The sequence below is a fragment of the Xenopus laevis genome, chromosome 5L (assembly GCF_017654675.1).
Source record: "Xenopus laevis strain J_2021 chromosome 5L, Xenopus_laevis_v10.1, whole genome shotgun sequence".
In the NCBI taxonomy this organism is placed as follows: domain Eukaryota; kingdom Metazoa; phylum Chordata; class Amphibia; order Anura; family Pipidae; genus Xenopus; species Xenopus laevis.
The window spans coordinates 127753642-127780997 of NC_054379.1; the positions used below are offsets into that span (position 1 = coordinate 127753642).

The 27356-nt window shown below is 39.4% G+C and overlaps 1 protein-coding gene across 2 annotated transcripts; it reads right to left on the reverse strand.

Moving 5' to 3' along the window:
- On the reverse strand, positions 1 to 26942 carry LOC108717066 (guanylate cyclase soluble subunit beta-2). 2 transcript variants are annotated; one of them, XM_041563383.1, is made up of 16 exons: positions 26453 to 26942; positions 26037 to 26110; positions 23498 to 23592; positions 22250 to 22410; positions 20495 to 20594; positions 18496 to 18683; positions 14544 to 14655; positions 12995 to 13098; positions 11928 to 12144; positions 8448 to 8768; positions 8066 to 8214; positions 7596 to 7742; positions 6586 to 6740; positions 2884 to 3101; positions 2691 to 2801; positions 1 to 1172 (listed from the first exon to the last, which is right to left on the reverse strand). In XM_041563383.1, exons 1-16 carry the CDS (start codon positions 26510 to 26512, stop codon positions 1027 to 1029), a joined length of 2358 nt encoding a protein of 785 aa, XP_041419317.1. In that variant the 5' UTR covers positions 26513 to 26942; the 3' UTR covers positions 1 to 1026. The 2 variants fall into 2 exon arrangements, with proteins under 2 accessions (XP_041419317.1, XP_018119303.2); XM_018263814.2 differs by having other exon boundaries at positions 4 to 1160.
- Positions 26943 to 27356: the final 414 nt, after the last annotated feature.

The window sequence follows — 27356 nt, forward strand, 5'->3', positions numbered from 1 at the left end:
CCCCCTGCAACACCACTGGGAATGAAAAATGTACTCTATTTAGTTACTAGTGGATAGTACAGTAAAAGATACTATGTGGTGTAGGCATAGGTTATTTTGCCAAGACAGCCTTCTAAATATCCAGATACAGTACTGTATTTGTTTATTCATTTTAATTGGAGCTGCCATGCTGTTTACCATGAGCCTCTGGTGGTCACCCAATACACTGGCAGAATGTTTCATTTGATGTATGGAAGGATTTTAACACAGAGCCTATTAACCATGAAAATATACTGTATACACAATTTTATTGCTGTCAGAATTGATCAGACTACAGGACTAGTAACAACAAACGAACAGAAAGTACATTTGAATTGTCACACCAGTTATTCTTATCCTATACAAGTAAAATGCTTTATTTGAAGCAGACCATCCTGCCTTTATTGCTATCTAATATCTGCTGCTGTCTAAACAAACCCACACCCAGTTTTGTTAGTTTGTTTTGTTGTGTGAGCTTTAAATTGGCCACACACATGAAGACCAGCTCATCTGGCTAGGTCACAAAACTTGTGGATCTCCCCCCGATTTGGCCACCTGTGCACTATAACATTGGCCTATGGGCTAACAATAGGATTATGATGTGGATCAGACAAGAACCACATAAAGAGTGGTCAACACCTAGTGGGATTGTCAAACTTGCCTAATGAATATATGGTGAGAAAAAAGATGTTGTTGCAAAATACATTTTATCTGAGAAAGAAAAGGATTTTTTCAGTTTGTTGATATGAATTTCCTCTCATCCTGCTTTGAAGGTTAATAAATTCATACTTGTGTTTCCAGGATACCGTGCATTACTTGGCTGTACTAATGAAGCATGAAACAGCTACAGTAGGAATGAGTGGGTCCCTTTCATTACTGGTACCTGTTTTAGCTAATTATAGTCACTTCCAATCATATTAGCAGTGGAAATTTATATTAAAATACAGTTACTTTGGGGTGGATTCATATATTTGCTGTAGGTACAAGCTGTTCTACATCAGGTGTCTGTTATAACAGAAGACAGAAATGTGACGTGACAGTTCTGTTCTGGGGTTTGTCCTTGTCTGAAACGACTGGGTCGGGAAGAGGATCGTCTGCTGAGTGCTGGGGACTAGGCACGCTTCTGTCGCTTCTCGATTTACCTGCAATAGATTCTATGTCCATCATTATTATACAAAGCAGAAAAACAGAAATTATACTATAGAACATTTCATACAATTTGTATAACATACAGTGTATGTAACTGCTTTCAGCTAGAATCAGAAACGTTATGTTATATTCTACAGATCAAGTAGCATTCTTATTATCTGTAATCTCTTGTGAATTTGACCTTTTAATGAGTGAATGTCAGATGATTATCATAACTAATGTAGAGCTGCTAGGCTGTATTACTCACTCTGATAATAGGTTCGATTAAAAGGTAGAAGCTTGGCCTACACTCAAACCCTCGGTACAGCAAGCTGTGAGGTTTTATGTTCATAAGGCAGGTGGGTGTAGAGTTGTGTAGGTGATAAATGAGATCTATGGGCTTAAAGGGGAACTCCACACAAGCATAACTTGAGCTTTTTAAAAAAGTAAACATAATTTCAAGCAACTTTGCAATATACATCAATTAAAAAATATGCAGACTTTTAATGGTTTGGAACAATTTGCTAAGCCTAGCCTCCTGCTCTCCTGCTGATCTGTCTGACTACTTTGCTGAGTTGGCTGACTACTGTGACTTTGTATCAACAGCCATCTGTCCTCAGCCTGCATCCTCCAAACCCCACAATTCCCTGCACATTTGATTTCAATGAGGAAAGGAACATCACAGTGCAATGCATTGTGGGTTATGTAGTTCCTGCATGCTGTCTGTAAGCTGTGGAGTAGTTGTTACAATTTGTAACATCAGTGTTTATTCCCTCCTTCCCTGCCAATATTTCAAATGATGCAGAAAGAGAAGAACTACTGAACAGCTGGATTTCAGCATAGAAAATCACATTTATTCATACTTTTTGAAGAAACCGATAACTGTGATGGATATATTAGGGGTTTCTGTGTTATGTGGGCCTCTTTATCAAATTTTGGTTTGGAATTTCCCTTTAAATAAGAATTTGGTGGGCTGATAAAATAATGGCTTGAAAGCAAAGGATTAAAATAAATTCATCACTGCCTAATCTTAGGGTGTTTTAAAAACAGATAATTCTACACAGGGTTGCTTCCTGAGCAAATCACATGTTTAATGTCCCATCTTGCTTAGAGTCATTTATTAAATAGCATTTTGGTTAGAATGACAAGAGGAAAAGGAGTTTATTGCTAAAGTACATACAGCAAGAGTTATAATAAGTCTGAGGGAACAGTCCTTCTTGAACATGATGCCTATACATTGGTTCCAGTCTATCCAGTTGAAACCTTCCAAATTAACCTCAGAGCACATATGTGCACATAACTACACAGAGCCATCTATACATTTACAGTTCACTGACTGATCCCCAACTATATGTCTACTGTCTATAATGACCTCTAATGTATTTATAAAGAGGAATCATGTGCCCCTCGCAAGTGCTTTTCTCCAGAGAACCCCAACCCCTTATAGTTTAAATCTTTCATCCCTTTTACGAGTTGAGTGAAGTATGACATTGCTTGATGTGGTACTCGTATTCATAAATTTGACAGATTTGACATTTATTTACTTTTTAGCTCTTTTACTTTTTGGCATCTCTCTTTGTCCAAGACTTGCAGACTATCCGCATATTGCATTGGGATGATAGGGAGGTTTTCCTGGATATCATCCTCTTGTGATTCTGTGCAAACAAAATATACACCCTGTTAGTTAGAGAATGACTATAACAGTTTAATAGATTTGTCTTTTTTGGGAGATTTCACCTCTTGGGGAATTTCTTTGCATGTTTCTTTTGCTGGCATCATCATTAAGAGACTGAGCAGATGCTCGTCCTGAATCAGTCTCCTTTATTGCTTGACCTAAAATCTCATTCTTTTTGGCGCTCAAGTTTCTAATCAAGAAGTATGTGCGCATTCGGCCTTTTCCTTTCACATCAATTTCTCCCCGTTCTGTTATTTCAAAATTTTTACCTTTAACGTACCTGTGGAAAATGATTCTTTGATTACAAGAAATATCATTTATTCTATTTTAGCCTATAACCAGTAAACCCCCGATTCTCTAAAGAATCGTTAATGAAAGAATGGTAACAACAGTGAGGCAGCAAAATGCGATGGGTGCTGATTCACTCGGCATCCCCAGGCAGCAACTGGCGACGCTAATTTGTGGGGATGTAGAGTGAATCTGTGCCTATTGCTTGTTATTACCTATCTGCTATTAGAATTCTTAAATTTTGAGTTTATTGGTAGTAAAGTGTTACTGAAAAATTTCTTTATAAACAACATTTTTTGTGAAAATGTTCTCCTGTCCTTGAATGAGTTCTCCCTGGTGAGCTGTACTTAAAATCTTGACTTTAACATCAGATGAACGCTGCACTCTTGAAAATGCAACATAAAGTTGACCATGACCAAACACAGGCTCAGATAGGTAAATGCCGACTTTATCCAATGTTTGTCCTTGTGATTTGTTGATTGTCATGGCAAATGCAGCCTTAATGGGGAATTGTCGTCGTTTAAGTTTAAAAGGTAATTCCTGGTCAGAACTGGTAAGGTCAATTCTGGGAATCAAAACAGTATCACCGCTATGGGATCCTGTAAGCACTTCTGCCTTGATAACATTTTGTCTCATGCTCTTCACAACCAACCGTGTACCGTTACATAAACCTTGCTTAGTGTTAGGGTAGGGGCACACGGCGCGATTTCGCCGCGATTCTGCGCTGGGCGAGTTGTCGCTGCGTTTTTTAAGCCGAAATAGCTTTGCTAACTTTGGCGCTGGCGTCAATGCAAATCGCGGCGAAATCGCTGCGCTAATTCACACGCGGCGATTCTTTTTCTACTGTCGCCCGGAAACGCTCAGCGAGGCAACTTCGGACGACAATAGAAAACGAATCGCCACGTGTGAATTAGCGCAGCGATTTCGCCGCGATTTGCATTGACGCCAGCACCAAAGTTAGCAAAGCTATTTCGGCTTAAAAAACGCAGCGACAACTCGCTTAGCGCAGAATCGCGGCGAAATCGCGCCGTGTGCCCCTACCCTTAAGGTTTCTTAACAGCATGACTATTGTTCCTACTTTGAGTATAAGATTGTGTTGTGGTAATCCAGCATTGTTGATAGTGTTTAAATATTCTAATGGGAAGTTAAGTTTCTCACTTTCGTCTTCAGAATCAATACAGTCAGTACTCAGAAAGACACAGCTTTGTCCAGGAAGTAATGCAATCACTTGGTTGTTTATCATGTCAACATCAATATTTTTTGGAGATAATATAGCCCGTTTTGCTAAAAATGGCCACCCACGCAGGTACGCAACCGGTTCCCCTCCTAGAGTGACGCTAGCGCCGCCATTAGACAAACTTGCAAAGGAGTAGCAAGATGGCCGACGCTTATACAGACTTTAGTGGGCGGATGACAAACTCGCAGAGGAGTAGCAAGATGGCCGACGCTTATACAGACTTTAGTGGGCGGATTTGGCAGTGGGCGGATGACAAAGTCGCAGAGGAGTAGCAAGATGGCCGACGCTTATACAGACTTTCGTGCAGGTACGCAACCGGTTCCCCTCCTAGAGTGACGCTAGCGCCGCCATTAGACAAACTTGCAAAGGAGTAGCAAGATGGCCGATGCTTATACAGACTTTAGTGGGCGGATGACAAACTCGCAGAGGAGTAGCAAGATGGCCGACGCTTATACAGACTTTAGTAGGCGGATTTGGCAGTGGGCGGATGACAAAGTCGCAGAGGAGTAGCAAGATGGCCGACGCTTATACAGACTTTCGTGCAGGTACGCAACCGGTTCCCCTAGTGTGACGGTGAGCGCATCTGCCTCCCTAGATCCTAACCTTCCAGCGGTCGCCGCCTGAGTGAGCAGGAAAGAAGAGGCGGCGGGAGGCAGAAGGAGACGGTGAGCGCATCTGCCTCCCTAGATCCTAACCTTCCAGCGCATCTGCCTCCCCGATCCTAACCTGTTCTGATCCTAACCTTCCAGCACATCTGCTAATCGAAGGCCGCATCTATGTCTTTCGGCTGAAGTTGCGCGCGCATCTCATAGATCCTAACCGAAGTTGCGTGCGCATCTGCCTCCCCTCCACTCGGGACATAGATAGGCCTTCGGTTAGTATATAGGATTAAATATATGACATTTTTATTTACACATGAAAATAATATGTTATTAGATTAGGAACAAAAAAAGGAATGTCATTTTTTACAAGATTCTAGCTGGGCTCACGCAAATGTTTCAGGTCAGTTGCATGTTAAACCATAAAAAAATTAGAATAATCACACCTCTAAATATATTCTCGGCTCTCCTTCCATCTATATTCACTGGTGCTCCCAGTCCCAACGTCATCCAGATTAACCGAAGTATTTCAACAAGCAAAGCATATAGGAACTTATGGCACCCCAAGTTATAGCCACATTTATTGCAATGAAATCAATTCAAGGTAATAACCATTCCTTTTACACCTGAGGAAGGTTTATTATCCCGAAACGTTGTACATAGTACTTTTTCTGCAATAAATGTGGCTATGAACTTTGCTCCCTCCTAACTTGTGTTGCACCAAGTTCCTATATGCTTTGGCAGTTGCACAAAAGGTACTTGCATCAAAATAAGCTTGTTACACTTATAGTTGTATAGTTGAGCTCAGTGATGCTCAGTCCTTCCTGCCTCTTGTTCCGAATGATGTAGGGGAACCCTGGAGTAACTGCCACCTCCTGACCAGATGGTAGCTCCAGAGTTTCCTTTGCACCCTGTGTCTCTAGGTGCAGTGCACTTGCTTTGCATATAGAATTGGGCACACACATCACTCTCACGCCCAACGTCAGAAATCGGTGAACTTGGAAAAAACATGGAGATTGTGCTCACTGAACTTTTCTCATTGCCCTTGTGGTCATAAATGAGCACTATTGTCTTTGTGGCAGAAAATGAGTTATTCTAAGGGTTACTTTTCTAAATCAAACATTACAGCTTTACAGCCCGAGGAGATAAGATATAAATACTTTATCTCAGTTTATTTTTTTATAATACGCAAGAGTTATGAATATCCTGTATATTATATCTTTATAATTGGAACCCCCTTGTGTTGTAAAATATGAGGATATTAGAAGTCACCTTTGAGTTCTATGACCTCTGGGCCTGTGCCTTTATATGGTCACGGAACTTCTTTGTGACCTAATTTATTTTTTTTACAACAGGGGGTACATTATTCACTGTACTAGAAGTCACCTATATAAAAAACATTCAGCCTTTATATGGTCATGATACTCCTTGGTGACCTATAATATCCTATTTGGGCTACTTAAACATGCAGTACAATTGCTGCAATAACTAAATGAATGTATACCTTAGTACAGAATATGATCAAATAACCCAAATAAAACATGTTTGGTGGTTTTCTTTCTCTTACTGGAGTATTCTGATTATGATAAACTCTGCAGTAACACTTACCTGTATGTGCTCTAATTCAGATTTAGTTTTACCTGTATACAGTTGGGCTGAGATGAATCTTATTGGGAACCCCATGACTTTCCATCCTTGAGGCTGTGTTGACTGTATCCCCAAATAAGCAATATCGAGGCATCTTTTCTCCAACCACTCCGGCCAACACTGGACCACTGTGTAAGCCAACTCGAATCTTCAGAGAAAGAAGGGGAAAAAAAACAACGCACAGAACTAAAGGACTGTCCTTGCATCAGCTGCAACCCCTGCTGTAGTTTCTAGAAATATTTTCCAGGATTAGAAATGCTACAAAGCTACTGCTGCCAATTCTGCACTCCCTTGAGTTGCTTACTATATTGCTCATTAATGCACAACAAACAGATCACTAATACAAAGCAACCAAATGTTTCAAAGCACCCAACAATCTGTTCATTTCTAACTCTAATTCTTAATAGCCATATTATCCCAAGGGACATAGGACACCTAACGTCTATACTGTGTCCCTGCACCATAAGGCATGTTGACTCCAATGGCAGAGTAAGAATATCATTCAAACAGCTTACCCAGGTGCTCTCAAGTTTAGGTTTGGCACAAAGCAGGTGTTTTACTGGACAAGGCATAAACTCATTATATTGACTTCAAAAGTGCCGAAATACGGGCATGAAACGCGTTAGTTTGCACCCCACTGCTGTAAATTATATATGTTTGCTTTAATAAAAGCCATGTTGATATTATAAACGTCTTCCCCTTTTGGATCAGCGCTCGCTAATTGCGAGGTAGATGGTGCATAATAGTTTATATTAAACTGTAAATCCATGTGTAGCAAACCTATAGCAAAGTTATAGATAATTGGAGAGATAATTGGAGAGAAGTGTTGGAAGCTTGGGGTACAATCCTACCCTAGGTTAGAAGGTCGAAGAACAGAAGAACAACAGAATGAACAGAAGAACAGTGAAAAAGAAGACCCAATTTTTTTAGAAGAAAGTTTTACTTTCATCATTCTAGAAAGGTAATTTTTTGCAGTAAAAGAAAAGAAAAAAGATTGACTTACTTGAATAGGATTGCCATTAACTGGATTTTTCACTTGTTTTGCCATAAGAATCATTCCTAATGCAAAATTTGCAACTCTTTCTGCATGAGAAGAAACAGGCACCGGAACACCACCCACCACCATATACGCATCCCCTATTGTCTCCACCTGCAAAATAGACCAGCTCATAATCCTCCTTGGAAAATAATCTACAACATTCTCTGAACACAACATGCACATTTCTTGACAAAGCAATAGGCCAACAGTCAAACCAATGAATTTTATGTTATTAGTTTGAGTGTTTTGTTTGAACCTAAGACAGCTTTGCTGGATTCATCCTAGTCAAAGGAGGTCAAGTATTTTTTCTCTTTTGGCCTACAAATTATTTCCAGTGCATATGACCTCAACAGTAAAGCTCATATTATACTACTGAAAACTGCTTTCAAAGTAATGAATATCTAAAAGTTTTCAAATGGTTTGCTAAACTGTACCTTGTAAACATCATGAACAGTTGTCAGTCTGTCAAAACGAAGGTACATAGAATTCAGCATGAAGACTATCTGGATTGGCTCACACTGAGCGCAAATGTTGGTAAAGGTTACAACATCACTAAACAATATTGTACATTCCTTGAATTCCCCTGTGAAACAAAGAAAGAACATATAGTAGGTACAGTGTAATCCACTGTGCGAAAATAATCAAATAATAATTCCCAAAAACTGTTTGAAATTCATGATACCACCATGTTTATATCATTTTAACGGAGTTATATCATGATTTGTTAAGACTTCACACTTTAAAGTTGTGGAACTGATAATGTATAGAATATGCTCTAATGTGTATCATTATCCATACACTCCTTTATGCATTTACCTGCCTCTACTCTCTTGCCTTCTTTAAGCTGATTGGCCACATGTTTTGGAAGCATGGCATAGAGCAGCAGTTCTGTTTTCTTCTTCTCTTCCTCTAAATGTTTGGACAGGATTCTCAACTCTTCTTTCTTTCTCTCGAGCTGATTGGATAGTTCCATTTCAGCCAGTCTTTGTTGGTTAAGCAGAATTAGATCACGTGTGACATCATGTGGGGCTATGTCAGAGATGTGCATCTGCCTCTCTTCCAGCTCATGTAAAGTCCGAAGCAGAGGAGAACACAAGTATAACATACACTCGAGTTTTTCCATCCATATCATTTGACCTTAGTACAAATAATTAAGTGCAATTAATAATATATATTTACAAGTTCCATGTGGCTCAGTTATTAAAGAGTACAATTTAATATGCAAATATGGAGCATAGAAGAGAGACTGTAAAGCTGGTCATACAATTAAATATACACTTATTTGACAAAGTCCCAAAATGAACAGATCTTGGTCCCAATTGGTCACCCACCCCTTGGTTGATATGATTACTTGGTTAGCCCTCAGGACAACTGAACAGTACTGCAAGCCCACTGGACAGGGGCCACATCAATGCACCAAATACAGATCTCGCTAGACAGGATTTTTAGACCTGCCCTATAGATATCTGGATGATTTTGCAACAGATATCAGTTGGGCAGGATGTCTTGATGGTGCCATACCTTGGGGTAAATTTATCAAAGAGTGAAGTTCCGCCACTAGAGTGAAATACCGCAGCTCTCAATTCATTTCTATGGGATTTTGAAAGGCGTATTTATCAATTGGTGAAGTGAAAGTTCACCCTTTGATAAATACGCCTATAAAAATCCCATAAAAATGAATGGAGAGTGGCGGAATTTCACTCTAGTGGCGGAACTTCACTATTAACTTCAACTCAGTCTGGAGGGACCAAGCTGGCAGATCTTATTGCTCCATGTACAGGCAGCTTATGTTGTTCAGTTATAGATGTATGGGTATAATATTATTATATTATAAACTGCTCTCCTTCCCATCCCTAGCACTTTAATCCCATTTTTTTGTAAAATGGGCATAGTCAACTGTCCTTGCCATCTGTCTATGGCAGTATTTTTAATCCAGGGTGTGCAGCAATACCCAAGAAGCAAGTGTCGGGTAAATAAGCACAATTTAGTAATCTAGCGTCTAGGTCTTTTGTAATTGAGCACTTATCATTTATTATCAGTTAATCTCATTTAAATGTAATCAGCAATGGGTATTGGGCCTGTTGACATTTATTTCCAAGGCCAATGGAAGATGAGGTGTTTACACTGGTTGAGAAACACCAGTCACTGCTCAGGCTGGCTGGTACTAACAGACAGATATCAGTCTGAATATGTTCATATCAGATATAACTGGTAAATGTTTCAGCAGTGAAAGCTCCAGTGCTGCCACGCACCTAATACAAGTATAACATATGCCAAAGTGCTGATCCTTGTGTATCTTCAAATACCAGTTGATCTGTGGAATATTCTGAAATCACTTTGTTGTTATATGTCGTAGTCAAATAGACTATATTTCCAAAAAATGTTTTAACTCACCAATACCATCCATTAATACCATCTACTGTATTTATATTTACACTTGGTCAATGTACTAAAAGTGGATGATATTGCAATGCCCAGCATTTCTCTTGGTCTAGAGCAGTGATCCCCAACCATTGGCTAGTGAATAACAGGTTGCTCATCAACCCCTAGGCTGTTGTTACCAGCGGCCTTAAAGGAGAAGGAAAGCTACGGAGGCATTTTATTGCCAATAGATTAGCTGCAATAGTGCAAGCTAGAATGCTATATTTATTCTGTAATTAATAATGAGGTAAAAACTGCGCTTAGTCCAAATGTGACAGGGGAGATGAGCTGCACCAATATTCAGTTAATGGATCCACTTATCCACGTTTCAAAAAAAGTTCATAGGGGTGATGGAGGTGCGCTGAAGATACTCGGGGGAATCCTATAGGAACAAGAATAGACAAAGCCTCTATGGTGTATTATCCTTTGTATGCAAGGCTGCTGTTGAATGGCAGTTCTACTCACATTTAGAAAGAGATCGTATCGCAGAAAGTAAAAGTACGTCGGATCTGTTGCCGTCGTTCGTGTGCCTGTTAGGTTAAGAGTGCAGAATAGTGTAATACCTCACAGTACGTTTTGGAGATTTCGCCGATAATGCGCTTACCTGGTATCGCTGTAAGATTAGCGTGTAATTCAATGTCAGTGTGGATGCGGCTGCTAGCAGATCCCTTCAAGCCGGCTGCTTTAAGGTTGGTGCTCCTACGCTGAAGTCGGCGTTCTCTCCCACGTGGTTTGGCAACCGGATCGCCAAACCACGTGGGAGAGAACGCCGACTTTGGCATTTGGGAGCAAAGCCTGACCGCTACCTGAGAAAAACGAACCTTTCCTGTCAGTGTAGGAGCACCAACCTTAAAGCAGCTGGCTTGAAGGGATCTGCTACCAGCCGCATCCACACTGACATTGAATTACACGCTAATCTTACAGCGATACCAGGTAAGCGCATTATCGGCGAAATCTCCAAAACGTACTGTGAGGTATTACACTATTCTGCACTCTTAACCTAACAGGCACACGAACGACGGCAACAGATCCGACGTACTTTTACTTTCTGCGATACGATCTCTTTCTAAATGTGAGTAGAACTGCCATTCAACAGCAGCCTTGCATACAGAGGATAATACACCATAGAGGCTTTGTCTATTCTTGTTCCTATAGGATTCCCCCGAGTATCTTCAGCGCACCTCCATCACCCCTATGAACATATTTATTCTGTAGAATGTTTTACCATACCTGAGTAAAAAGCTTTAGAAGATTTCTGTTTGTTTAGGATAGCAGCTGCAGTATTAGCTTGGTGTGACTGCCTGAGTCTTTCCCTGTTAACTTATAGCTCTGGGCTCAGATTACAGCAGAGAAGGGAGGGGAAGGGAGGAGCAAACTGAGCATGCTCTTGCCCAGGGCAATGAGGTTTAAGCTGAAGGCAGGAAGTCTGATACAGAAGCCCATGTGTACACAATAGAAGGAAAGAAATGTAGTGTTTCTTTTGACAGAGGACTCAGAGCAGCACTACTTTGAGGGTTTACTGGTATATTTAGTTGGATCTTTCTGATAATCCTTACTTAGTTTTAACCATTCGTTCTCCTTTAAACCAGGTGATTATTTTGACATTCCTGGCTTGGAGGCAAGTTTTGGTTGCATAAAAACCAGATCTACTGTCAAACAGAGCCTCCTGTAGGCTGCCAGGCCACATGGGAGCTACCGAATAGTCATAACTTATGTGGCACCCACTGGAATTTTTTTCATGCTTTATGTTTAAATGTGGTTCATTTGTAAAAAGTTTGGGGAACCCTGGTCTAGAGCCAGTGTGCTCATACCAACATGTTATGTAGAACATCGAGACTATTACTGTTGACACTATTCATTAGTTACTTGATGTACCTCTCAACTCAAGCATTGGGCGGTCTCTCCAGGACTCAGGCATCATGTCTCTCTTCGTTTGGAATACAAACTGGCTGTTGATAAACTTTCTGACGTTGGAAATGGTTAGCGTGACCTCTGGGTGCACAGTGCTGAAGTACTGATCTAAACGAATGCCGGTGGTTTGGAGTCCAGGAACTATCTTTTGAACGCTCACGCCTGCTTGCTTCACCCTCAGCTTTCAATGATAAAAATATAGACTTAGATAACATTGTAAAGACCCACAATAGCCAAAAAGTTGTTTATCTATCTGTGTTTAGAGATTTGTAACTATTACTAGAATTACTTTATCCCCTCACAACACCAACTCCAATCATATGTATTGGAAATTTAGTTGCAACTTCACAAGTAATATGATTATACAGTATTCATGTTATATAACAAATATGACAAGTGCAATTTCTTTTCTTTTCTGGCACTTCTTCCCCAAGTCTTTGTAAATGACCCCTTAAGTCTTTTCATAAAGGGGCCTATTTATCATGCTTTGTAAAAAGTGCAGTGAAGCATTCAGTGATGTTACCCTGAGCAACCAATCAGCAATTCGATTTCAACAGTTAGAAAACAAAAGCAAAGATCTGATTGGTTGCTATGAGCAACATTACCAGTAATGCTTCAATCCACTTTTTACACAGCATGATAAATAGATTCCTTAGTTCGATTCCTAGGTTTTTGCACCAGATTTTTCATATATGTTTGGAAGAGTTAGTGTTATCTTATTTTTAGCAGTTCATTACATAGCACTATAGCAAATTATTGATTGCACTTGTCACACTATTGCTTTGTTTACTATCATAATATAGAATCTGGCCCTTCCACTAATGCAGTCTGTACTGAGCTAGGTAAATCATTAAGATGAACATGTGTTTGTACAGTACCATTGCACTCAGTCGGGTATTTTTGCCTACTATACAAAAGGCTCTTGTTCTTTCTTCTCTCTCTCTCTTTCTTCTTTGTCTCTGTTTCATTCTCTCTTTCAATAACTTGTAAAACTATACTTAACATAGCTTCATGGTAACAAAGTGTTATACCTCTTCATCAAATACAATGTGGAAAGGCAGTCCTTTGCAAAAGGTTTCAACATCAACCCACAAAGCTTTGGGATATACGGGACGAAATCCCCTTAACATTCGACCTTAAACAACAAACACTTTATTACTTATAGTATATAATGCATTATAATCCTCCATTTCTTTTCTTTTCATCGCTGTTCCATTTCCTATCATGTAATAGTAACACTAGGTTTTCGGCAGAAGGTGGCAGATGCTAATGTTGAATTTTTGGAAGACTGCTAGGACTGGCGTGACCCAGTGTGATCATGATGCCTTCATGGGCACCTAAATCATTGTGCTGGCCCCATGATGTGAGGTCAGATTGATGTGGCACTTTGGAACCAAATTCTAAATAAACAGTCCAAACAAACACAGATTCAGTGTCCTGTTTAAACTTTCTGATGTTGGAAATGGTTAGCGTGACCTCTGGGTGCACAGTGCTTTATATTTTGTAAAATTTTTTACCCACTACCTGTCCCTGACAACCCTTACTTCTGCCTGTCCGGACCTGTGCCCAACTACTAACTTGTTTAACCCCTCAGATACCTAATTACTGAACTCTGATATGTTCCTTGGTTTCAAACCTTCTCCTCAGTCTGACTTCCAGGTGCAAAAGACCCTGCCTTGCCCCCAGGGTAGCCACCTTTTCTGGCAAGAAATACCGGCCTTCCTATCTTTTTCCCTTATTAATAACATTGGGATCAACCATAATTTTTACCGGCCAGGACAGTAAAATACCGGCCAGGTGGCAACTTTACTTGGCCCTGAAATTACTTCACCTTCCACCCAACTCAAGGTTCTGGATTCACAGCTACCTTCTTTCATGAATGGGATCCAAGAGAAATTACATGGCTACTCCCCTCCCTTTTATAGTCCATAAGCCTAAGAGAAACCACCTGACCCCCTTGAACCAATGTGACTGTTAAGCTGACCATAGACGCAAAGATCCAATCGTTCGAATCCTCGAACGATCGGATTTACTAACTTCCGACCTGCCACTAAACTTCAGTTTAAATAAAGTAGTAAAAGAACAGATCAGACGATGTTCTGCCCCTAACTGCAATTGTACGAAAGTTATGTCCGACAAAGCTGGTGACAGTCTCCCACTGAAAATCGTCCGATCGGCAATACATGCAGAGAAATTATCGGCAGCCGACAGAAATCTTTTAACCTGTCCGATTGACCAGACGACTGATCTCCGTGGGACGAAAAATGTCAGGACTCTCCACACACAGTCCGAAAATCGTATGAATCGAGGATTCGTACGATCGGATCTTTGCGTCTAAGGCCAGCTTTACCCTCCTACAGAATCACAAATGCCTAAATGCCACAAAGCTGACTTTTCATTAATCCCCAAGTCTCTTTAAACTTGTATTAGAGTTATTTCACTATTACTTCTAGATATTGAAGGTGTACCACACTGCTGTTTTTCTACTGCATAATTGTATTTATGTTGGATAGCTCATAAACATATCTCATTATATACACTGCTGAAACTAAAGAAAACATTTGTTCCAAAAATCTGTACCTCTTCCAAGTTGAACTATGCCCCTTATTGTCGCCCAGTGATTCTTCTTTACAGGACAGACCGATGCTTGGTTTTTCCTGTCTCTGTATTTGTTATAAGCATTCTCAAAACTCTGTATGGCAAGATTAAAACGTAGTAAAACCTCGAGAAAATGCATGTGCTATACACAGCTATAAACAGACAACATAAGAGCAATTGTATAAAAACAGTAGTAATCAGATAAGATTTCAAATGTGAAAAACAACACAGTAAATGACTTGCTTATGCACCAGTAGTAAAAAGAATGGTTTAAAAAAGCTGCTTTTGTCATAATAATGCTATAAATGTATGAAAACAAAGGTGTTGCCTCCATGCTTAATTCCACAACTATCAACAACAACAATCAATTAATCATCTTATCTTAATTTAATTGACCTTCATGCTGAGACCATTTCTACATCTTTAGATTGCGAAGGGGGGTAGGACCATTGAGTCCAAGGTCAATATTTATAAAGCTCACACAACAGCCCTTAGTTACAATCTGGGTGTAATTTTGTTACAATGGTTGTAAATCCAAAATATTCTCCATACTCATGGCCCTCATTACTGTGCACAAGATTGAAGGCTTTATATAACAGCTTTGGTACTTGAGGAACAGCAAAGTCTTGTTGTGAAGTTATAGGATACTGAATGAAAGCTAAAATGAAAGCTAAAATGAAAGCATGAAATATAAAAAACCCACTTTGCATAATGAAAGCAAATGTAATAATAAGCAGCCTCCCAATATAAAGTTGGGATTTTCAGTACTCCCACATTACATTGCCTGTTTATTTCTTTATTTTTCATTTACTTTACAGGACAGTTAATCAGAGAATACGCAAGGCATTGTGGAAACTTGAGTCTTGGCTACAGGAGAGCTGCAACATCATTTCAATGACATACTGTATGTAGTCAGGACAAGCAGTGCAGATAATAGCAATGGACAGATAATGTTTAAGTAAAATCATTAAAATGTGTAATTAACATGAACTGTAAAATTGTTTAGAGAGAAGTTTGTTTTCATTACACAACATGTTATGATTAGGTTTACAACCCCTTTAAAGAGGTACATTAAAGGGCATGTAAAGGCAAAAAAATAAAATCCCATTTTTACTTTCTTTAATGGAAAAGAAATCTATCTCCAATATAATTTCCTTTAATTCAAAAATGTGTACCGTTTTTTATAAGAAACCTGACTGTCTGCAGTGAAATTCTCCCTTCATTTACTGCTGTGGATAGAAATTGTCAGACGGTCCCTAACTGCTGTGCAGGGAAACAATCATACTTATGAACAGCAGGGGGAGCCCCCACCTTACTCCCCAGCCTTTCAGAACTCCAGCAGCTTTGTTTCCCTGTAGAGCAGTCGGCGACTGTGTAGAGATTTGTATTGGGTTTTATTTTTGCCTTTACATCTCCTTTAATGTTTCCAACGCCAGCAGCAGGGACAAAGATCATGGATCCAGATTTAAACAGATAAAATGTGATTCTATTTTTAGGATTATTTTTCTGCAGCCACTGGTTCTGCAGAGTTGGAGAAAGTTTGTATTAAACAATACAAAAACTATAAAATCCACATTAGATTACATGACAACACAGAGCCCAGTGCAGTCTGTATATTCTGATTATTAATCAGTCTTGTTGTATCTGCTTCTGGCAGATATTATTTGACTTGTGCTGTTTTGATAATTTATGACGATCCCTAAGCAGCCCAGACCACACTGAGCATGTGCACAGTCTTGGTCTTGTAAAGATGTTTAACAAAGTTACAAAATGACAGCCCCCTGTGACCAACTTTGAAAGCAAAGATTATTTGTTTGATTAGGCTTTGTGGTGCAGTAAGTTCATGTTTATGTTTAGTATACAAAATACAGCATTTCTAGCCTTATTCTATTTCAGACTTTCCTTGTCCTTGAAGGGGTATAAGGGATATGTATAAGATATGTAGGCTAGTAGCATGCTACTCAGTAGTAGTTTTCTCCTATATACAGAGAGACACATGAAGCCAATATCTGTAATGGCACTGAAGCAATGGTAAAAATACAGAACCACAAGTTTGCAATAGCTGAGCATTCTTGGCAAGTCTTTACCATTTATGAACCTTTCCATTGAAATCAACAGAAAGTTTTCATTGTTTCAGTCTAAATCCAGCCATAACCCAAATAAATAATTACTTAAGGGAAAAACTATCAAATAATTATCGCTTTTTTTAATGATTCATTTGAATTTTCACATTTCTATATTCAGCCACTCCATTCAGCTGTGGCGTAAATAGCAAAAACACCTGTTTCAAACTCACAACCATGTTTCACTAATCATAACAGAACTTTATATTTGGGGGAATCAAGCAGATGCCATTATGGCATTAAAGTAGGGTTGCCACCTGTCCTGGTTTTATAGGAAGGGTCTGGTTCAGAACTGCCTGTCTGGGGTTTCAGAGGTCTAAGACCTGATGACTAAAAATTCAGCCAATCCCTGCATGCTACCTAATAACTCCACCCCATCTGTTATTGACCAACCACACACCCTAATGCCATCAACCCCTCCCCTTACATCATTCAGGCCAACCCTGTCCAAATGGCCTCCAGTAGTGATGTGTGAGTCAGGAAAACTCTACCCGCTCCCGACCCTAACCCTTAAAACCGGAACCCGCACCCGACCCTAACCCGCATCTACTCACTCTGTACGCTACTTCTGTGCATGCCTCTGCTTCCAAGACAGGGAATCTTTGGGAGTAGTGAAGGAGTATACTTCCCCAGTCTGTCATGTACCCAACCCTAACCCGCAATAGTTGGTCGAATTTCAACCCAAAGCCATCCAGTAGGTGGTCAACATACAGGTTACCACTGGTTTTGGGTCAACCCGCATTTCACTAGTCTCCAGGTAAAAAGTGACAACTCTACATTAAACGTTTGCCTGTAGAAGCAGAGGAATGCTTACAGTCACAAATATAAAATAATGTCAGTTTTAAGTATAAAGATCAGTCCAGTCCACAAATCATTTAAATGCTTTGCTTTCATAATAAATTCCTACTATAGAAATCAGAAGGGAAATGAACGTCACATTGGAAGGTCAGGCTATGAAACACGTTAGATGAATGCCGGAGGCATGAGCTGATAGTATAATACCCCGTGCTGTGCTCTGTGTATTGATTGATTACACTAAATACATAAATGAGTAGCTATACAGAACTACAGCAACACCCAATAAACCATAATGTAGTTTGTTGACAACAGAAAGAATACGCAGTTCAGGGAAGAAATAAGGAAGAAATAACAAGAGCTGTTTTGCCTGGATGTAGAGTCTGATTGCAGACAGACATAACAGCAGGTAGCATTTAAGTGCAGGTTTGTTAGACAGACAGACGTGCTTCAGCACCAGCCGGGGTTATTTGCAGTTATTGGAATGCCACTCACATGTTAAAAAGATACATTTTCTACCCTGAAATTTCCCATATGATAGTTCAGAGTTAGCAGAGCTTTTATAGGCCACTCAGTGAGAGATTTCCAAAGGTGCAATTTCCAGTAACTCATTGTTGTCTAGCTGTGCAGTACCTGGAGCCCCAAGCTGTGCTTTCTCTGTGCAATTCAGTTTTTTTAAAATTTTCCATATTTACTACATTCTGTACAAATGGGTGCTTAGTGTGTACAATACCGGAGCAGAAAGGGTCAAACTGAAATAGCCATTGGCCTTGGAACCCGCCTGTTGTGGATAGTGTTTATTTCTCTGCACAGTGACATCCGTTAGTCAAATGGATCTGACAGTTAGTGAGGCACATAGGCCTAAGATGCTGTTTGGAGTAAACAGTATGCAAAGTACATTTCCTGGTCTTAGCAATAAAATAAAAGGCAAACAGAATAGGCATCTCAACAAATCACACTTCACATTAAACATGAAATCAGTTCCATAAATTCTTTTCAAACTGCAAACGTCTTACCTTATTCTTAATGCCTTGGGATACAAGTGGGGGCTTAGATGGGCATTTAGGAGGAAACGCTGGCTTCTGTGTGACCAGGAAAACAATATGTTCTTTTTTTCCAGTGCGTTCTTCTTCATCAGTCTGACTGATTATTTCCATTGAAATTTCGGTTTTGAAGAAATCCATTGCCACAGCTCCCATGATGCCTGCATGAAACATACAAATGCAACAATAAAACCTGAGTGGAAGTGAAGGGCGAATTTGCGCCGTTTCGGTTCGCCGAAAAATTCGAAAATTTCGCGAAACAGCGAAAAATTCGCGAAACGGCACCGGCGTCTCGTTTTTGACACCGGCTCCCGTTTTTGACACCGGCGCCTGTTTTTGACGCCGGCATCCGTTTTTTAGAAAAAATTTTTTGACGCCGGCGAATTTTTGCCGCGAATTTTAGCGGGCGTTTCGTGAATTTATTCACTGGCGGTGAATCGCGCAAATTCGCCCATCACTACTGAGTGGTAGTGATCAACCAACATTTACAAAATGCATTAAAGCATTTTTTTTTCACAGTGACTTTTTACATTGAAAAATGTTAGTGACACATTGGAGTCTGTGGGGTGTTTTTTTCTGTGATTGGTGCACGCTACCAGGATAAAATAATGCACAATAAAACCCAGTCCACTCCTCTCCCTTTGGTGTGTGAAGGATTCAGCAATGTTATACACTGAGAGGGCAGGAGGTGGACACCACTTGAGTGCCCCCTTGAATTTATTCTAGCTTGGACATCATTCACACACACAAACTTGGGAGTGCCGGGGAATGAAAGGTGCTGGGCACCCTTGTACTTTTGGCAGCAACATTTTTAGTATGGGGTAGTGTGTGATTTCCTGAGTGTGTGGTTTTTAAACTTTTTTCTTTTTTCAGGATTTTTCCAAACTGGAATTTCAGCCGCTATCTGGTTGCTAGGGTCTAATTTACCCTAGAAACCAGATAGCTGCCAGGACATTTGACACTTTAGAGCTAGAGGCAGGAGAAGGTAAATTCAAAAACTATTTAAAAATAAAAAATAAAGACAATTTGCTGAAAATAGGCAATTCTATAATGTAATAAAGGTAACAGTTATTTTTCCTTATAATCCAGAGAACTGCTTGGGCCACAAGGAGCAATATTGTCCCTAAGCATTCATGCATTTGTGCCTGTATCAGTTGTAAAAAGTCTGTATATCTCATGTTGGGCTTATTTATCAGGGGCTAGGTACAAGGTCAAAATGAGGGCTCCATAGAGCCCCATGAACATTGCACCTGTACGTTCCAGTAGTGCAGTCTGGTGCAAGTTGCTGTCGGAGACAAGGAAGCCTAAGCAGACTGTAACCATAAATATTTATGTAAAAATAAGTTACAGCTACATGCAGTAATGTACAGGAGGCAGCGGATATTTTCAAGGATCATCTAATTAAACAATTCACTATATACTTCATGTACTTTTTAAGTTCTCCCTTAAGTTCAGGTCACCTGAGGAAGGGGTTGGTCCTCGAAAGCTTGTGCTACAACTTCTGCAATAAAATGTGTGATATAAGATGGTGTGACTCTTCCCAATACACAACCATCTAATCCGATGTTGCAAATTTTACAAATGAGGAACAAATTTTCACTATATAAATCATCCAGTTATCATTTTATTGTGTAGTGCACAACGTTTCGGATCTAGTGATCCTTTATCAGGTGGTCAGATCTTTATGAAAACGTTCCGAAATATGTTGTGCACTACATAATAAACTAATGACTTCATGGTTGATATGGTTCCCCAGAGTGAAAAATTATTCCTGATTCCTATATGTTTTCCCCTACATGAACTTCTTTCCCCAAATATAACTGAACACAGATGTGTATTGGCTATTTATACACACACATTAATCTGTAAATGATACAATATGGCTCGTCACACTGGATGAAATTATATTCTCGATTTAGCCACCATTCCAAAAGCAAATGGTTTTTGTGAAAGGCACATAGAAAGCTGTTACCTGGAACTATGTGACAGAGGCCTCTTCTGTCTGAATAATAATGCAGGTGCATGGATCCATCGCCATTCATCTCCACCCTGAAGGAGGGGGCATTCATTTCCTGTACATCACAAAAAAAGAAATATCCAGTCTTAGGCAGATATTATCAACCAACAAAATAGTAGGACATAACTCTTTACCAGGTTCCAGGAATACAGGGAGTGACATTTGAGCAATATTTTGTAATTTGTTGGTTGCGAGTAGGGTTGCCACCTGGCTGGTTAAACTGATGCTTGATGCCAATGTTATTAACAGAGATGAAAGATAAACTATAAGAGGGATGTTATGTTTTCCAGTTTTTCCACTCAAGGGAAATGACTTCTTAATGCCAGTAGGAAAATGGGGACTAGGCTGTCCTCTATTATTTTCTCTTTGCCCCACTCCATGATCTCTGAGGTTTGTTAGTTGCTTATGTAAATACACTAAGTCAATAACAATTAAGATGACAAAGAAATCAGATGGGGATATTTTACTGTAAGCTCCACGGAACTCACACCTCTCTCCTGATGTTTTTTGTTTGTTTGCACTAAATTAATTGTTATTTTCCAGTTGTGTGTGTCTGTTCCCTGTTCTAAGTTGTTATGTACATAGTGCAGTGATTTATCTATCTATCTATCTATCTATCTATCTATCTACCTAACTATCTATTATCTATCTATCTAACTATCATCTATCTATCTATCTATCTAACTATCTATCTATATATCTGAATTTCTGTTTGGCTATCATCTATCTATTATCTATCTATCATTTATCTATCTATCTTAATGTTACTGCTGCAGCTGCAAATTCTGTTTTATATATATATATATATATATATATATATATATATATATATATATATATATATACATATATATATATATATTGAACCTTACTTTATTAATAACATACTATATAAGAAACTTAATTACAACATCTCATATCAATCAATCAGCTTAATGGAGGCACATGACCAGGAACAAACACATCAGTCTTCATGAGAATGAGTCCCATGAGCTTTTCATAGTGAACACCTGTGTTATGGAGTGCACCACCAGTGTGTACTGTATGTCAGATCAAGTTCCTTCCAATGGTTTCCAGGAACTAAAGCACTCTTGTTTGCTGCTCATTAACTTAATATCCAAGCTCAGGACATGCACACGTCTAGTGGAAATTTGCAGTGCTTACTAACTGGTAGAAAGGCAAATGTATTAAACCTAATTATGCTTAATGGTCATAATTACAAACCATTTGCAAAGCTTGGAAGGTTATGTAGTTACATATTTACATTAAACAATGTATATTGATAGATGCTGGCCCTTGTTTGGATTGACCTTGGGTACACCTTTTATATATGTAGTAGTGATGTGCGGCTTGAGAAAAACTCAATCCAGCGCCTGACCCTAACCCGCTACTCCTCCGCCTGCACCAGACCCTAAACCCGGCGTGCTCTCCTCTTTATATTCCCGTACCCGCTCCAGCATCACGAAAGGGGTATAGAGGTGGAAGTGGAGCAGAATATGACTAATATCTACCTGAAAACACCCAAGAGAACTGTGCAAGGTTCATATACATTTTTATAGTAAACCACCTCCAGAATTCTTAACAATTCTTAATAATTGTGGAGTAAGTGGAATGCTGATGCTGAGGGAGCATGGCCAGTATGCATTGCTTCAAGATTATGAAATTAAAAATGTTACCCTTAACCAAGCACTGGAGAACATTCTGACTTACCTGGTAGGAGAGAGACAGATAACTGTGTAAAGCATCCAGGTTTGCTATAAATTCATAAAGATCCCCACCCAAAGTCCTCAACATGTGGTCATAGCCTGACTTTTTGCAAAATTCAAAGAAATATTCACCAAACTGCCGCAATACTGCCTCTGGTGAAACATCTGAAAATTAGACAACGTAAAATAATTAGGTGGCAGCGAACATAAGAATACTGAAAGAACACCGTATATTTCATCTGCAGCACTTTTTAACCCTCTTGCTAATGGCAGTTTTGTCAGAATACAGAAATTATTTATATTAACATAAATTGTCAGGGACACCAAGGATATTCTAATTGAATAATACCCCTCCTCCACATTCTTACCTTACACGACTGTCCCCAGTCCCACATTATGGGTCCAACCTATTAACTAATTAATATTTTGCTTTTTATAATCAGATCTTTTAATAAGTAGACACAATGCAAAATATGAATTGGAGGTGGACATATTTGAGGTGGAGAGAAGGAATCTGTTGCTGAACATTGTAAGAGTGAGCAGAAAGCTGGAGTAGGGGCATAAAGGTACCAGGGAACCTTTCTAGTTACTAATAGTTCAGAATTTACCTGTCTGGTGTTATAAAGGCATTATTGATGAAGGGCAGCATTATGGAGAACTATATGATATGGTAAAACAGTGATCCCCAACTAGTGGCTTGCAAACAATATGTTGCTTACCAACCTCTCTGATGATGCACTCAGTGGCCTCAAATCTGGTGCTAAATTTTGGATTCCTGACCTGGAGACAGGTTTTGTACTGCCAAACAGGCCCACCTGTAGTCTGCCAGTCCACAAAGAGACTACTAAATAACCAATATAATTTCCTAGAACTCTTTTCTTGCTTTGTTGCTGCCCAAATATTTTATATTTAAATGTGGCTCACACACAGATAAAAAAAAAGGTTGGGAACCCCTGTTTTGGAACATTAGCATATGACTCGCTGTATAGCTTGGGCTATTGCCCCAAAGACAACAGAAACAAGTACACCTTTGAATTACAATTCACTTAAAGGTCCCATAACAATTGAATATATAGATGATAGATGATAGATAGACAGACAGACCGACAGACAGACAGACAGACAGACAGACAGACAGATAGATAGATAGATAGATTTGTTGTACATTTTCTACATTTGATCCTTTTGCTATAGTTTGCACGTTATATTGTGTGAATCTTATATCAATACACAAAACCTCAGTAAGACTTACCTAACATGTTGCAGGCTTTTTCAACTAGCTGCAGTGTTATTTCATCTTTGTATACTTCATATGTCATAAAGGTATCCTGCACTCCAGTTTGGACCCTGCATAAATGAGAGGCAAGGTTGAATTGGAAGACACACAGTGTCACGTACGGCTTCCTAAATTCAGAACAAGTGCTAGGCTCCCTGGTCACGGTTCAATCTTCCACCTGTAGCAGCCTCCTTTGGCCTCGGGAGGAGCGCTCATCTACTCAGATGCCACCAGGTCTTAACTTGAGAGGAGCAAAGCAAGTGTTCTGAACGAGCGAAGGGGCACGTATGTTATCAAGGTTGGACGGAAGGCAACAGTTCAAGCTGTAGATGAAAAGCTTGGTCAGACAGGCAGTGGTCGAAACAGATGGAGCTCAAGTAAGGTCAGACAGGCAGTGGTCGATTAAGATGGAGTTCAAGTAAGGTCAGACAGGCTGGGGTCGGTACAGGCAGCGTTTAAGAATAGCCAGGCAGGCAAGGGTCAATATCAAAAAAGATATATGTCCCAAGGCCTCTTAGAGTAAAACAAGTCATTTATTAATAATCACATTTAAAAAAGTTTTCGGTACAAACTAACCCCATATATCCCACCTTACGCGTTTCGCACCCTTCGGCGCTTAACAGTCTCATAATCCCAACTACTTATCAATTTAGAGGACGTAGACAACATTTCTACACAAAAAACCTACATAAAAATGATGCTGAACCTAAAAGACAGTTCACTATTATACCTTTTCCTTCACTATTAAACCCTATTCACTCAACTGCTGCTTATCTAACATCCTTGCAGACCAAGGAGACGGTTTCTCCTCTGTGACTCCTATTCTGCCACCTGCTCCTATTCCACTCTGAATCATTACTTCTCTTTACCCATATTGACTCCAGCCCTTGCAACCCTTGGATCTAACTATCCCCTCCAAGTATCAACCATCCATTTCCTTCAATTACTGGAACGGCACATACAGTACAAAGCAAACTCTCACACACTCACATCTATTTTCTAAATCCCTACTAGAAATATAAAAATGTGAGGACCTCATACAGTGTTCCAAGACAGTATATACACAATATATACAAGTAAAAACTTTATTAGGACATGGACAATTACCTTTCTTGGACATTTTTTCATGTCCTAATAAAGTTTTTTTACATGTATATATTACAGTGGAACATTGTGTGAGGTCCTCACATTTTTGTATGATGTGGCAGTATTTTTACCCTGTAACTGGGGCTTATTCTATTAGACCTCACCCTTTACTTTATTCTTACTTTAATCATTTTTTTTAACTTACTTTGTGGACTGCATACTTAGACCACTTATATCAGTTGACATCTCTGCTAGACCCAATCAACAATCTGGTTTCATTTCCCCAAAGCTACATTAATCAGTCTAGAAATCAGCCAAATTCCTTACTGGGTGCACATCCACACTTTCACAGATCGCAAGCTTTCAATCCTTGGACAGCGCTCCATAAGTCACCTTTTCATACGGTTAATACACCATTATTTATTAAGCTGCCAGAGACCATCACAGCAACGTTTCAGGTCTGAGCCCCCCCCTGCTTAAACTGGCAACACTGAATGAACCCTGCTGTCAGACTCATGCACCTCTCCTGCACAAGCGCTGCTCCTTTCTGCCAGTCCCTGCACACAGAATTCATTTCAGGATTCTTGTATTCAGTTACAAAGCAAATATTGCACCAACATACATCACCTATCTATTTACCTAGAACACCCAGACTTAAATTTCATTCTTCATGTGACCTCCTTTTTTCCTCCTCACTCCTGTGCTGCACCCTTCCTCTGGAACTCTCTCCCTCCGCACTAACTACTGGCGGTCTACTTTTCACTGAGCATTTACTACTACTACTACTACTACTACTACTACTGTCATAACCAATAGGACCACCCTGGTCACACTCACCTTCTGTCTCACTTCCTCTCCCTATTGGATTCAACTGTCCCCTAATTTGTGCCCTCCCCTTATTATTTCCTAACAACATACACTTGTAGCAATCAGCACTAGATTGTAAGCTTTTGGGCCGCTTTACCTCTTGCATTGATTATTGGTTGCTCTTTTTCATATTCTTGGGTGTATACATTGTGTGTTTAATGTATACACCCATTTGTACAACACTGTAGAATTTGTTGGTGTTTTATAAATACATGTTAACGCTATTCTGTTTGTATATGTTAACTGTTGTGTTTGTATAACTTTACTCTGTAAAGCACTATGGGAGACGATGGTGCTGTATAAATAATGATTATAAGAAATTACCAGTGCACTTTGTTAATTTGTATGGAATGTATTGTGAATGGCAGAAACACCAGTATCCTGCACAAATAACCCTCCTCAACCTAATCAAAAGGAATGTAATCATTTAATGCTTTAGAAATCAACTCTGTTATCCCATGGAAATAATTGCCACAGAATTATACGTTTTACAGTTTATAAACAACAAATCCCAATAAAAACAACAGCCCCTCGAGCACTGATAAACAAAGCTAGTTATCACCTCAGTAAATCCCAGGTTTCTTCACCATATTTTTCTATCACAAGTGACTTCAAGCAGGTGTTAATGAAGCCATACTGTAAGAAAGAAAACGGGAAAAACATTGTGTTTACACGAGAGTAGGACAAATCTAGAAAGGCTGCTTCTTTAAAACTAATCACTTGGTCCTGACAATGATATTGAAACAATGTACATCTTTTTTTGAAACAGAATTTAAAGATTCCGGGAGATGTTCACATGTAAGTTAATTCCTGCAGGTATTACTACTAATACAGGTACAATTTTAACAATAATTGTTTTACATCAGGATGTATGTTTTACTTATATATGGATATTTATATTTGATATAAAATCTGTGATATGGAGTCAGTGGGAAATGACAAGGGTTTCATGAACATTGCTGAACATGAAATACTTACCATATTTGCAGGTAGTATCTTATCGTTCTTTCCAGAGAAGGTTAAATAGACCAAAACCATGAGCCTCACGTTTGCTAAAAAACATGACTGTACCTTTAGTGGGAGTGATTTTCAGTTTCTGTGGATTGCAGGTTATATTTTCATACAATCCGGTGACATGAAGACTGAGAATGGTTTTATTTCCTGCATATGAGGCAAGAAAAATACAAAGAGAATAATTTCTGTAAATCAAAGCAAAATGACTGAGACACATATATTGTTCATTCCAACGTTTCCCAGTCACGAAACTTCGCCACAGCTAATTGAAGAGCCATCAGGAGAGCCCAGAATTTACGGAGACTGAATATGGAAATCAAACCTCTCGTTTGTCTCGGCTTCTGTCAGGCGCATGATATTTGCAAGGGCTTTTGTTTCCAAAACAGATGTTTAAAACTGATTTCAAATCTTTGGTTGTCATTGCTGCTCTCCGGAGCTGCTGCTGTTGCTGAGACCATTCATTTGTCTACAGCACTCCTTTAACTAAACCAATCTGCAGACGAGTGTTCATTGAGTGTTTCTGCTAGATGAAATATCTCCTTCACGCTAGTGCTCCTCATTCAGTTCTTAGCCATTTATGCAAGTCACAGTCTGCTGGAGAGAGACTGACAAATGGATAATGTATTCTCCTTTCACAGCGATTGTAGTGACTGGTAACAAGGAGCTCAGACGGTCACTCTATAATGACTGTGGAACATACAGCAACAGAAAGTGCCACTAGTAAAACCTTGCCATAATCCCATATCTAGGGGAAGTAGCATGTTATCCCCACCCCAACCTAAACACAGGAGGCTCTGAAATCTTGATTAATGGTTGGTAGGTAATAGCCAATATGGTTAATAAAACTATTCTTGATGATTATTATATT

Bases quoted from the DNA above. Each gene is read 5' to 3' on its own strand.
- LOC108717066 (XM_041563383.1), bottom strand. From the start codon at position 26,512: ATGGTTTTGGTCTATTTAACCTTCTCTGGAAAGAACGATAAGATACTA. The intron at 8,215-8,447 runs GTAAATGCATAA...TTTGTTTCACAG, and splicing joins AGGCAAGAGAGTAGAGGCAG to GGGAATTCAAGGAATGTACA. The intron at 3,102-6,585 runs GTAAAACTAAAT...CATTTTCCACAG, and splicing joins CTCAGCCCAACTGTATACAG to GTACGTTAAAGGTAAAAATT.